Genomic DNA, 14,046 nt, shown 5'->3' with positions numbered 1-14,046 from the left:
AGAGGGTTACATAACAGAAAAGCAGCTGTCATAAAATGACTCCTTAAGCAAAACAGAACAAGGAAGGGAAAGCCAAGGGGAGTGTCTTTGGAAAGACAAAATAACATTGCAACTGCTGCAGGAAATGTAGTTGCGAAAGTAAACAAATTAGCAGGTTCAAAGAACTGAAAAAATTATAGATGACAAGAACAAAAAAATCCTTGAGCACTTTGATCTGAAAGGAGCTAAACCTGCAGCATGCCCTAAAGTGTGTCACCTCCAGGGTCCCAGGACACTTAACCAAGTATTTGGGGCAGCCTTGTGGGTGGGCACTCACTGCTTCAGGGTCTGCCCAGCTCTGTGTGTACCTGGAAGGGCTCACCTGAAAAGGAAGGACAGGCTTTCCACTTCTGACTCCTCCTCAGCTGCTTCTAATGCCGACTAGGCATTTTGCATAGGGGAAAATGGAGTACAAACTTCTGAAACTCAATCAGAATTCAAGCACATACTGGGATAAAATGTAATGAGTATTGAAGTTACATGGCAACTCATCGAAGATTCAAGTTTGGAAAACTGAAGTTAGATCAAAGGTGAGTTTATTTATGACAAATCATTCATTATATATTACAATAATTACAAACTCTTTTATTACACCTTATTGCCATATTTTTGTCCTTGATACACAGATGATCAAGAACATAGATTTAGGCAGTAACAAAAAAAAGATACATTACAAACTTCATGTTTCATTTCTGTGGCATAGAAAAAGCTATCATCAAAAGAGTAAAGTTACTAACAAACATACAAGGGGATTCCCCTTACACATTTTTTCCCGGGAACTTATGTCATCTAATGTATAGTAAATACATATATATAAATATATATTTACACATCTCTTGCAAACATACATTTACACAATCACTGAAAATCTGACATCTCTCCCCCAGCAGACAGCTCCCAGACATTTCTCCCAGCTCCCAGAACATCTAACAGGAAAAAAACAAGTCTGTAGTCCATGGTTTTAAATTAGTCACCCTATTTCTGAGCCAGCTGTTATCTTCTCCCTACACAGGGCTGCTGGTGTAACAAAAGGATATTGCAGTTTGTGACAAACAGCATCTAACCTACCTTCACCACAGGAAAGGTTACTAGGGATACTGTCCCCCTTGTACCTAGTCTGAGTCACTGCTGCTGCTTGAGGAGTCTGTTGACATAACTTCTACATCATCTTCATTTTCTTTATTGTGTCCTGGAGGCTCCAGCATGAAGTCATTACTATGATTAGGAGGTAGCATGTTCATTGACATATCACTTGACTGCCAAGGATACTGAGGAGCAAGCACATCTGGAGAAAAAGAGGCATAACCAAGAAAACTTTTAGTTTTGTATATTGATAAATTCAACATGACAGCTCAACCAGAACTTCAATTTAATATCAAAACAAATCTTGAAATCCTTTCTAAATTTTGGACAGATTAAACCCTCCAGTAACAGCTGGAAAACATCTCATGATGGAGCAATTCTGTAATTGTAAAAGTCTGCTCTGCCAGAGAGGCCCATTTATGTAGGTGGCTCTTGATAACTCATACTCAATACAGAGCTTTTTATCTTCAAAGCACAGTTTGAACTGATTTAGCATTCACAACTACTGGGAGTAATGAAAATTATCAGTCTGTCAGTATGCAAAAATAGATTAAAATATTAGATTAAGAAAAAAATTCAGGCAGGCCATAAAAATTCAGAGAAAAAAGGCTTTATCCAAATATGCCTGAAAAGCAGCTCAGAATGGAAGCTAGTGTCTTACATTGTGTGGCCATGCTGCAATGCAAGAAACAGTCTGCTATTAAACCAGGCTGAATGTGTGTGCTAAGCAGCCTCAAAGTTTGGAGGCTACCGAGCAGTCCAGAAACTGCTCTGCATATTCACTAAGGACTCAGTAACTGGACATCTCTGCAGGAGTCTCCAAAAGGACTAGATCCCAGTATTAGCATTCTCAGGACACGCCTCCACACACCAACAGATTCAGCATCCCTACCCAAAATGCTCAGGCAGCTTCAACTTTCTTGTAAATCAATGTTTCCCTCTTACCTTGACAGTCTAGTTATGTGAGTGTTTAACCTGACAGAGGAGCCCAAGACTCAATTATTTTACTGGAGGAGTTTAAATCCCACATTTTCCAGCCTCTCAAAGAAAATTCTGAAAATTCCTGAAAATTCCTTTCAGTTCTCATAGAGACAGCACTCAAAAGTAAAAGGATCAAGTCTGCATCCTCTAAGGCAAAGGAGCCAAACAGAACGGGCTCTACTAAAACATACACAAAAAATATGCAACTTCTAATTACCTTTCTTTACTAGGTATTCACTGCTAGGGAACAACATTAACCACAATTTTCATTGTTTTACCTCTGATTTGCCTTTGCTAAGGGAAATGTATAACTGCTGTGAATCTATAAGCAATAAAGAAAAACAAAACAAAACTGAGTTTCACTTACCTGGCAGTCTGCCTGCTGCAAGTGCATCCCCTGGTAAGTGTCCATTGACTCCATTGGTGGATGGGTTGTTCATCTGACCCAAGAGACCACTCCTCATTTCCAGATCTGTAGGATATGGCCTACGTGGGTCCCCTTTAAGAAAAAAAGGAAAAAGAATGCTTTGAAATATTTAACAATTGTCTTGCAGACACTAGCTTTAGCTTCAGAGCCTAGTTTAATGACCAAAAACCCCATACTCTGGTAGCTTGGATGAGTAATGAGCATCATACCTATTTTATTAAAATCCAAGTCTGTCTTTCACTTAGACTTTCTTTGTTCATTCAAACTTGGCAGAAAAAACATATTAAAAAACCCCAAACAACCCAAAGCAATTCAAAAAAAAAAAAAAAAACCAAAAAAACCCCATCATGTTTAAAAGATATCTTTGCTCTCCCTGCTACTTCACAGCTAAACAGCAAGGACAGGAATTGGATCAAACACATTTTCATTTTTGACAAAGAGGGTAGTACCCAAAATTGAAACATGTCATAGTAAAAGTTCTGCTTCTGGCTCCACTGTTTACTAACATTCTCTGAAAGAACACTGTAAGTGGCAAGAGGGAACACAACCAAACACATAGAAAAGCCTTTAGCATACTTGGCTTTGACTTATAATCAAGGTAAACATTCAGGGGGAAAAGGCAAACAAGGAAGAACAAAGGCCAGTCTGTTAATGAAAGCAGACAGTTTCATAACCTTTTGGAGATGTATGTGAAGTTCACAGGATTTTGGATATCCATTTTAGATAAAACTAAATATTTAGAATTAGATATAATAACTGAAAACAATGTTATTCTAATAAATCCTGGTGGTTTATCGCTGTATAAAAATATTTTAAGACTAGGTATTAATCATGATTTATTATTTTAAAAAATCTACTGTCATAAACACAATAGTTACCTGGTACCCACGTCAGAGGGGCACAAACAGCATTGCTAGCACTGATCCTATGGGCATATTTAATTATTTCTTCAGAGGAAATGGCACCTGGAAGAATGAAAAAAAAATGCTGTTGCATTCTGAAGAGATTTTGTCATTTAATTATTTCAGAATATTGGCCACCAATATCTAAAAGACTGGGAATGTGATTTTGCCAAACATTAAGAGCCTAGTTCAAATGCAATGACTGTTTAGAAGATTCTCAGACTATGCAAAGATGAGCTTTGAAGTGAACTGGTTTTACACACACAAGTGCAAAACACCTTCAATATCAATGGTTCTCCAACCTCATGAAAAACACAATTTCTTAAACAGGCTTACTTGACAAGCACAAAAAAAAAGTCTAAAACGTCAGCTCCAGTATTATCATAGAATTTTCTGTAGCAAAGTTTTATTTGTTCGTTAAGTAACTATAGACTGTACCTAGAAGAGTCCTTCCAAATAAGTGCTTGTATTAGATTAATATAAACTTTATTACATTCCTTGATTTTTAGACAAAAGAGGCATAACAAAATGATAAAAGACACTGTAAAAAAAAAAAAAAACCACCAAAAAAAAAAAAAAAAAAAAAAAAAAAAACCAAAAAAACCCCAAAAAAACCCCAACAATCTGAGGAAGATGCCTTTCCCCCACGTCCCCCCCCAAAAAGTTAGTTTAGCTTGGTAAGTGCCACAGAATGGCAGGAATTGCTACAATTGCAGTCTAGTATCACCAGCTAGTCAGTCTTTCAAAATACAGTGCATTTACACACAAACATTGTCTTCCTTTCCTTAGCAAACCTCCTGAGGCAATTTGGTAAGGCACTTAGGTAATCAGATATACTATTATCAGTCCAAGAAGACCGCTGAGACACTTTCATATTAAAATATGTTTGCCACAAAAAAAAATAAAATTCAATGCTGTCTTTATTCTGAGAAAATGGTTACAGTTTTATAATGAAATGGAAATTTGTTTACACACAAATCATCTGAAATCTGTGATAGCAGAATTTAAAAAAATAAAAAAGGCCTAATTTGAGCTCACTAACAACTTTCTTTAGAACTGCATTTACGTAGTATGTACAATCATGCATACTCACCTTTCCGTGCTTTTTCAATTGATTTCAGTTTTTCCTTTGCTTGATAAACAGCTGTTGCCTAGTTGTAAAAAATAAAAACCCACAAAGGAAACCAAACCTTCAATGCATCTTTAATTTATAAATGTCTACATAAAGTCAGCTTTGTGAATAAACCCTGCCATTTAATTGCATTTTAGAAGAGAAACTTCTGTGAACATTTTCAAAATACACTGAAATAATGTAGATTTAGAAGCAAATTAGCATAAAAAAACCCAACTTAATACCATGATACCTAAACAGTGTTTGACTACTGAGAAAAAACCCAAACCACTAAGCTCTTGTGAAGTTTTAAATATTTAAATCTTCTCAAACTAATAAAACATCACTTTGCCCAGAACCACATCTTCTACAACGAGATGCTCAAAAGCAAACACATCATTATGAACTTACCAATATGTGCTCTGCTTCTTTAAGCTGTTTCTGCAGCTGCTGAATATCATTATCCCGCTTTTCTACTACCTTTTCTAAAAGCTGCATTTCATGATGGATTTTTCCCTGATCAACTGCCAACTTCATTAGCTCTTGAAACTCTCCATCTCTCTGAATCAGCAGTTCCAGGATCTATTGAACAACAGTTTTGTAGAACTTTTAATTTGGCTAGAGTAACAACACACCCTCAGTCATGCTACAAAGAGCAAATGGCATCCATAGGAGTATTTTTGTTTGAATGAAAAATGAAGCAAAATTTCTTCCTGTTTGCAGAAACAGCCTATGAAGCACATAAAAATGGAATAAACAACAGGAGAACCAATAATGCCTCTGTAGCAGGGCTAAAGCCCCATCGTGACCATTAACTCGAATATAGGCAAGGACAAAGGCAGAAAGTAAGAACAAACAAAAGAATGGAAAAAAAAACCAGAAGTAAAGCATTATGCTCACCCAAAGAAACACAATTCAGAAAAGCAGCTTACCTGGCTCTCCTCTCCTGCTTGGGGAAGCTTTTGGTTTCTTGAAATTGCCAAAATTTCAATTAGTTCCCTGAAAGGAGAACTCCGTTTACACAGTTTTCTGAGGCATTCTCACATCAAGTCATCCCAAAATTACCTGAGTACTGGTATCATTACAAAAGTATTCATGGACCTGATTATTTTATATTTTATAGTATAGTGTGGGCAGGGATTTTTCAACTAAGAAAGCACTTTTTTTTCATTGTTATTTGAGCTCATGAAGCTCTCATGTATTTGAACTCAAGAAATGTGCTAAGTTCCTGTTAAACCATAAAAGACAGAAGCTGAGAGAAGAAACAGCATAATGAAGTGCACTCAGACCCTTCTTCTACTACCTCTGTTTGTTGCAAGAGGGTCTTCACTGTTTTACTTCTCTACTTTTCTCAATTTTTTCCCCAATACACTTGTAATTTAGAGCAACTAAGTCTACACTTTCAAATACCAACAGAGCCTGTTACAGAACTACTTTTACAGCAAGTATTTCCACAATGGTATATTAGCTGTGCATCAAGCACACAAAAATTATAAAAGAACCCTGGTAATGTTCTGGTGCTAGGCTAGAAGTGCTTCTCAAACAGACCTCGATCACTCTTCCAGATATCCAGATACTCTGCCACTGCTCCAAAAAGCCAGCAAGAACCTCTGGGTACCACGATGCAAAAAGCCATTTTCTGTAAATTCAGCAAAGTTATTTGGCTTCTAAGCCTATGAATGGCAGTTCAACCCTAAGCACAAGTATCTGTCTATCTGGAGACACTGACCTTGGAAGTACTGATTGTTTGCTTGGTCCAGTGTAAGGAGCTCAGTGGGGTGTGTGAGTAATACAGCAGTGGGGCCAGAAATGTCTCAAAAAAAACCCCAGTAAAGCTCTGATCTTGGTATGTGTCTCTTGGTCACTCCTGAACACTACTATGATTATAAACAATTAGAGAACAAAGAAACTTGTCACTGTCACTAAAGCTTTTATTTTACCTGACCAACACTGAGCAGTGGCAAATCCATTTTAAGTAGGTCAGCTACCACCATCAAAGGTGATGTCACAGGGTGCTGTAATTCTACCCTGTGTCAGCCAGATAATGCACAGATGGAGATTCAAAACTACAGAAAGGCTACAGATTAGTCATATGGCTTAATTTTTGCCCTGACCACCAAACCAGCACTGTGACAGAGAAAGGCCTAACCCCAGGGTGCTGCAACACTTAGCTGAACAACAGGAATATTCACAAAATTCTGCTGAGCATTGCTCCGGCTTCATTGTGGTAGAACACTAGTTCCAGCATTCAAAAAAAATTAGTAATTTAGATAAGGAACAAGTTTGTTTTCATTTTTCCATAGACTCATGCTCTCCAGCAACCCTTACGTCACAATAAAATCTGTGACTGAAGATAAAGCTTAACCAGACACAAGGAGAGCAACTCACTAATAGGTTATCCTCCTCTTGGTAATCACTGAGCGAGCAAGCTACATAGATAGCACATGTTATTCCCTCTAAAAATGCCTTATTAAGCTTCTGCTCTCCCTGAGGTGTGGAAAATAATTAGGAAGCATCTGAACTTTACTGCCAGCTGTGCCTGCACGACATGGTTGACAACGTGGATGGGTATTACCAGCCTGGACTCAACCCTGGATTAAGTATCTGAGCATTTCTATCACTCTGAAGAGGAGCTGTGCAGCCTACCTGGAGTGAATGTAGCACTAATGCAGGCAATGACCACAACAGCTGATGTCATGCAACACCATCTACGTATTTTTGACTTAAGTATATTTTTAAATGACTAACAAAACGCCTAAAATCGGCGTGTAAGTGTGCACTTCACAGAAAACGCAGGTGTCAACCAAGTGACAAAGGCAAGTAGGAGGAAAAGGAAGCTGCTCCTTCTCTCCGCAAACCACCGATGCTTTCCCACTGGGATGAGCGCCGGGAAGCGCTGCGCAGGGCCGGGCCGAACCCCGGCGCAGCACCAGCCCCTCACCCGCAGAGCCGGCCTGAGGAGGCGAGAGAGCCGGGAAACGCGTCCCCGAGCGGGTCGGGCCAGCGCTCCAGCCGCGCCGGGCCCCTCCCATCCCAAGCTCAGGGGCGGGCGGAGCCGCCCCCGCCGCCGGCTCCGCGCCGGGAGCCCTCACCCCGCCCCCGCTGCCCCGCCACCACCCGGGGCCGACGGGGGGCCGAGCGCGGTACCTGGCCAAGAGCTCGAGATCCTCCAGCGCCGCCAGGAGCCGGTCCCGGGTGCTGCTCCGCTCCCCGCCTCCCCCGCCCGCTGCCGCCGCTGCCGCCGCTGCCCCGGCCCCGGCTCCTGCCGCCGCCGCCGCCATCGCCATCCGGGCGCGGACCCGAGCGGGACCCGCCCCCGGCAGGCGCGCGGCAGCGCCCCCGGCGGCGGAGGGACGAGCGGCGGCCGCCGGGCGGCGCGCGCATGCGCGGGGCGGAGGGGCGGCTCCCTTCCCGCCGGGGAGGGAAGGCAGCGGGGAGCGGCGCGGCTCGACCCGGGGACTGGGGGTGTGAGGGGAAAAGAGGTGGCCTCTGCCTCGTCGAGGGCAGGTGTGAATCTGTCAGAGGCCTGTCTTGAGGCCAGGTTGCTGCGCGAGGATCTGCGCTTGTTGCTCTTGGAATCACAGGATCATTTAGGTTGGAAAACAACTCCGAAATGATGGAGTCTGAACAGTATCATATCAACGATGGTGATCATAGTGTCAACACTAAGGGCCGCGTCCAGTCTCTCCTTAAACACCTCCAGGGATGGTGACTCCACCACCTCCCTGGGCAGTCCATTCCAATGTTTAACCACCCTTTCTTGTGAGGAAAAGCAGCCGAAGACTGCAACCTCTCGTCCTCCTATTGGTAGTCCTCGCGGAGGAGAGGTCAGCCCCCACCTGGCTACAACCATTCCAACTGGAATGCATTTGGGGAGTCCCCCCAAAGAGCCTCCGGATGACACTGATGTATGCTAAAGACACAGGCTGCGGGTGAAGTGTGTGCAACCAAATTACAGCTTTGAGGGTTTAACTCACTTTTTGAGAGTCTTGGTGTCAAAAAAATCCCTCAGGTGCCTTTGATCGATGGTGGATGAAATCACAGAATCACAGAAAGGGTCAGGTTGGGACCACAGAGGGTCATCGAGTCCAACCTCCCTGCTCAAGCAGGGTTGTCCTAGAGCACACTGCACAGGATTGCATCCAGAGAGTTCTTGGTATCTCCAGTGAGGGAGACTCCACAACCTCTCTAGGCAATCTGTTCTAGCACATGCTCACCCACACAGCAAAGAAGCTCTTCCTCATGTTCAGGTGGAGCTTCCTGTGCATTGTTTTCTGCCCATTGCCTCTTGTCCTATTGCTTGACACCACTGAGAAGCACCAGGCTCCATCCTGACACGTCTCCTTTAGATATTTATATATCTGGTGTTTTACTGACAATCAAAGAAGGTTAAGTGCCTGATACTGAAAGCACAACAAAAACCTGAGCTTTAAATCAGACCAAGACCAGGGTCCCATACATGACCAGAGACAACACTGCCCGTGCACACCTGTGTGTCCATGAAGGCTAAAGGCAGCTCGATGTCCATCACAGACCTCTACGCACAATGGTTGGGGCAGGTAATAGGCACAAATCCTGACCCCAGCCCTGACAGGAGTTGAGTTAGAATTAAAAAGTACTGCTGTGTTGTGGGGGGTTTCTAATTATAGCTGCTCTATATGGGCTGGTGAAATGGGCTGCTCCTTCTGGGTGGAGTCGCAGTGAAGCCACTGGAATTTTTTTATATTCATGAAAGTTTCAGTAATGTGGAAAGACCCTGAGAGGGCAGGGTGGAAGGAAGATGAGGGAGTACAGAGTGAGAGCTAATCTGGGGCCAGGGTTTATTAAGCAGGGCAAGCACTGTCACAGAACAACAGGGAGCCCCAGACCCGGTGTTCTTCTGCTGTCAGCAGGCAGCTGCCTGTAAACAGCAATTTTCTTCTCCCCTGATTAGAGAAAGGCCTGAAAGGTCTGCATGAACAATACTACCCTACATGAACAATAACGTCTCTGACTGCTCTGGTATTTACTCTGATTATCTGTTACCTTCTGCAGTAAGTGTGTTCCTGAGATATTTACATTTATTTAAAGAAGGAGAAAAAAAGGCAAGAAACTCATTAGTCAGTAATTCTTTGGATTGTGATTTAAATAAGCAATTCAACGCTATGAGATTTGTGATAAAGCAATGAGATTTGGCAACTCCAAGAAAAAAACTTTGCCAACAGGAGTTATTTTAAATTCCTTTGCAATGCCCAACAACCCTCAACATTCTGATTGTAAATCGTTTTGGGAATTCTGTTTAAACTGCGTAGCAGATAAAATCTCATCAAATAGTTCTGCCTTTTAAATAACTTTTGCTTGCTTTTTTTTCCCTCCTCTATTTCCTTGCTTTTGTTCAGGGAAAGATGTAATCAGTGATGGTGTCTGCTTGTGCATCCAGCTCACTGATTTGTTAGGGTCTGTATGGGTGCATAAATAGACAGAAGTAGAGACATCAAAAACAAAGCAGTCCTTCCACTAAATCATTTTCTTCCTCAAACTCATTTTGACATCTGAATTATTTAGACTTGAAGTACTTGTGCTATATTTCATGGGAATAATGTTGGTTTCACTGGAGCTAAAAGCTTGCAGCATTAACAGGACACCCAAAGTTGGCAGGTGTGAATATCCGTTATAGGTGATACCTGTATATATATAGGTGAGCTTTCATTCTCCTCATGCCCGGGAGCTTGTTCCCTCTCTTCCTCCTCACAGCAGCACTACTCCCATCCAACCAGGCCAATACCACCCATCTTTCCCTAGAGCAGCCACCCTTCTCTCCCTACTTCTCAAATTTCTGTCCCTCTTCCAGGCAACATGGACAACTGTCTGCTTTCTGCTGCCCAGTGCTTTCCATCTCCTTGCCCTGGCGATGCAGCCGTGGCTGGGGAGTGCAGTGGAATAGGCAGAGACTTAATTGTGTGTGTGGGAGGACAGGGTGAGACCAGAGGTATCAGGGAATGCCTGCCTGTGCCAAGACACAGAAAGCCATTCAGACCATGCCAGAGGGGTCATCTCCTTCAGGACAAAGGGAAAGGCTGGGTGAAATGGGCTCATGCCCCAAACTTGTCCCATGGGCTGATTACTTGAAGACTGAGTGAATAATTTGCTGAATAGACTTCTGAAACACTTGCCTATAAAAACAACAGAGCCTCTGTTCCCCCAGTATTGGTTCCTCTGTTACCTCAGTTCTTCAGTGCTTTTTGCCTGCTTTCCCCTGGGTAAACTTCTTTCATACTTGTGTTGGTTTTGAGCCAGACCTGCTTCTTTAAAGATCACGCCCCTCCTGAATAACTAAGCATTGTTCCCAAATTGTTCCAATAGTCTGAGAACATTTTAGTTTGTGTGGCCATACATGGTTCTTTGCACAGTAATTTTATTAGACATTTCAGAGCTCTTTCATTTCAGATTGTCTATTCAATGGCATGCTGAATGTATTGTTAAGAACTTGCTAGCATAAGCAAAAATAGCTTATTTTATCTTGTTCAGTAGAGTCTTTTCTCTTCCTGAATTGGCCTTGAAGTGATGATCTGCAGAGCAAACTGATTCCTCTAGACAGGTCTAGGAGCAGCTGATCTGATCTAATAGTTCACCAAGGGCAAGAAGCTGAGATGTTGCTAACTTCTCATGTCCCAGCTTCAGATTTTCACCCGCCCTTAGCTCCTCCTTGGTGTTTGCCATATGGTCCATGAGCCACTTCAACTCAATAAGCAGACTGAAGAATATTTAATTTGGGAGAGGGTGTTCATTTCCTTCCGTGTTGGAGAGTGAACTCTAACCTCATCATATGGAACCATGCCTTCAGAGCCTGGTTTTAGTTATAACTAATTTCATGGGGCTGTGGGCTAGTGCTGAAAAGTGAGGTCTTCCCCTTCTCTTATTCATAATTCAGTGCAATTCAGACCTAGGATTCCTCTAGTTCAAAGCCTTTTCTTCCAACATAATGCTGTGATTCCTTAACTTCAGGTATTCCTACTTTTTTTTCATGAACTAGAGGATCACTTGAGAACGTGGGAGCTGAGCTGTAGAGAATCTCACCTAAGAAGCCCAAAACAGGTCTGTGCTTCAGTTAAAATCTGTATTTTTTCTGGGCTACAGTGCTTTTCAGTTGTCTTCTAATTGATACATTCCAGACACTAGACATCAAGTGTTCAGTTGGCAACAGCTGGGTTTACCACACCTTAAAATAATAAGGAAAAATACTGACTGCAGAAGATACATAACTCCTGATGGCTCTCAGGACCATGTGTAATAAAGCATTGCAATCACTACAAATAAAAGGGCAGGAGGATAAGCAAGGAGAGCAAGAAGGAAAAAGGGCAGAACAAATGCTCATTTCCACTTCCCCTAAATAATGTAAAAATAAAATTCTTTCTGTCAAATATCAACTAAAATAGAAATCAAACATCTTGAGCACTGTTTGGAAGGATTTCACAGCTGTACTTTGGTCTGGGAACATGAGAATAATCGTCCCTCATTTATCAAGATGTCTTTACACCATTAATATTTTGAAATGTGTCTGATAAATCATTCATTTCTTATTTCTATTTAAAAAGAAATTTGTTTTCCTGCTCACTTATGTTGGATAGCAATTTTAGACCAATGAGATAAGACAGGAAATGAAAAAGGTGGCTTTGCTTAATTGGTGGTGTAATTTTAGAATAGGTTATAGATGAGATAAAAATAGATAATACTATGAGCCAAAACTTATTTTTTGGGGGGGAAGGAGTGTGAAACACTAGTACATATGGCCAAAACTAGAGTTTTTGGTATGCAATTCCAGCCTGTTTCAGCACAGAATTAGCTCTGCTTTGAGCTATATTAAACTTGAGTTACACTGATTTCTTCTGGTGTAAATTCGAGCACTGAGCCCCTCAAGACAGGAAGTCACCCAGGCAGAAAGCAGCCCTTGCTTTCAGTCTGCTGGGGGGCTTGTGGGGACCAGTGCTGCCTATGAAGTAGGAGGTGTTGAGTGGGAAAGAGAACCAAAATTGGCCTTGGATAGTGAGGGGAGGGAAAATAAAGAGAGAAGGAAAGAAAAAAGAATGTCCTTTGAAAAGGAAAAGCTTGTTTGACAGCTCGGCCACTAGGGATATTTACAATTCTGCCAAGTCTTCCCAGGAATAAAGGAAAATTTTGAGGCAATTAAATATGAGATTTTTTCCTCACCAAGCTAAAAGTTAATGCTGACTACTTCATGAAATAAAACATCCAATTAGAGATAATGAGACTCCTGGGGTAACCCCCAACACATAGTAATTTTGAGCCTTCATTAAGTTAAACTTGTTTATTTGGAAAAAAAAATCTCATTTTCTTGGTGGCTCCTGCTGTAAACTGTTTACCAAAAACTACTGGGACACCCACACAAGCTTCTGTAGAAGCAAGGCTGAAATTTAGAGTTGTTTACTTCCCCTCACAAAAAAATCCAAGGGCGATGATGACAGCTGCAGTCCCTGCTCTCCCACATGCTGAATTCCAGCTAGGCTGATAGGAGTTGTAATTTACTTAGAATGAATCTCTTCCCACATCTCCCTCCCCACATCTCCCTCATCCTTTTATTGTGCCTCATTGCCTCCTAAAGATAAAGCTGTCATTTCTTCACACTTACACTAGGTCACCTGTCTTTTAACTGGGTGAGTTCATCTTCTAATCTCCAAGATGCTCCTCAGATTTTCACCCGCTTAATGCAACTTCCGCACAGGTTTTCAAATACCTGCAGCTGACATCAGCATCAGCTTCTGTCCTGAGATTCAGAAAGAGCAGAACGCCCACCAGAAATAGAGGTACCTGGCTTAAATTAGTTGTGAGGACTGAGTTCTGGGGTAAAGATAAAATGGAAGATTTATTTAGAAACCTACATGAGCAAACAATAAAAAATTGGTTTCTCTCCTAGCAGTTGCAGATGGACAGAGGTAAAACTCCTTATGAAAGAAAAGTCTTGGGAGAACTGAGGAAAGTTTTTACTGGCAGCTGAGAAAACAGTATGATGCACTATTCCGAAAGCAATTACAGAATTACTTATGCTCAGCAGCCAACTAAGATCCCACGGGACATTTTGAAATCTAACAAGCTACTAACAGTACTGGTTCCATGTGAATTGAGGGGAGAGTTCAGAGCTATTAAGCCTGGGAAAGAATACAATCAGTAGTGGTCTGTCCTTTGTGAAACAGGCCTTGCACGGATCTCTACTTCAGGGCTCTGCCATTTTTTTTGGATATTAACACATTACGCAGAAAGAAACTCTGCTGTCATTTCAGTGCTGGCAGAGTTACTGTGTCAGTACATGAGTTGTTCAAGGATTAGTCGTAGGCCAAGTGAAGAGTTGTTCCTGTAGTTTATATCATCCACAAGCATAGGTACTAAAAGCCCATTGAAAAGACATTCCTCAGTAGTGACTCATGTGGATGCTTTCAGGTAGCCAACAGAGCTCTTCAGAGCCTTATCTGCTTCCAAAAGGGAAGAATCCGAGACCATGTCTCAAAGGC

At 41.9% G+C, this 14,046-nt stretch overlaps 1 protein-coding gene across 1 annotated transcript; it reads right to left on the bottom strand.

The window, feature by feature from the left end:
* Positions 1-475: 475 nt before the first annotated feature.
* MED4 (mediator complex subunit 4) lies at positions 476-7,854 on the bottom strand. The gene is made up of 7 exons (XM_038134656.1): positions 7,691-7,854; positions 5,476-5,542; positions 4,955-5,125; positions 4,526-4,583; positions 3,409-3,495; positions 2,471-2,602; positions 476-1,324 (listed from the first exon to the last, which is right to left on the bottom strand). Exons 1-7 carry the CDS (start codon positions 7,828-7,830, stop codon positions 1,152-1,154), a joined length of 828 nt encoding a protein of 275 aa, XP_037990584.1. The 5' UTR covers positions 7,831-7,854; the 3' UTR covers positions 476-1,151.
* Positions 7,855-14,046: the final 6,192 nt, after the last annotated feature.

This window comes from Motacilla alba, chromosome 1, assembly GCF_015832195.1.
Source record: "Motacilla alba alba isolate MOTALB_02 chromosome 1, Motacilla_alba_V1.0_pri, whole genome shotgun sequence".
In the NCBI taxonomy this organism is placed as follows: domain Eukaryota; kingdom Metazoa; phylum Chordata; class Aves; order Passeriformes; family Motacillidae; genus Motacilla; species Motacilla alba.
The sequence above is the reverse complement of the archived record's forward strand: the minus strand, read 5'-3'. Positions and strand labels throughout refer to the sequence as shown.

Coding starts and splice junctions, on each gene's coding strand:
- MED4 (XM_038134656.1), bottom strand. CDS start 7,830: ATGGCGATGGCGGCGGCGGCGGCAGGAGCCGGGGCCGGGGCAGCGGCG. Junction 5,126..5,475: donor AAGCAGGAGAGGAGAGCCAG/GTAAGCTGCTTT, acceptor GTTGTTCAATAG/ATCCTGGAACTGCTGATTCA. Junction 2,603..3,408: donor CCCTCTGACGTGGGTACCAG/GTAACTATTGTG, acceptor TTTTTCTTAAAG/GGGACCCACGTAGGCCATAT.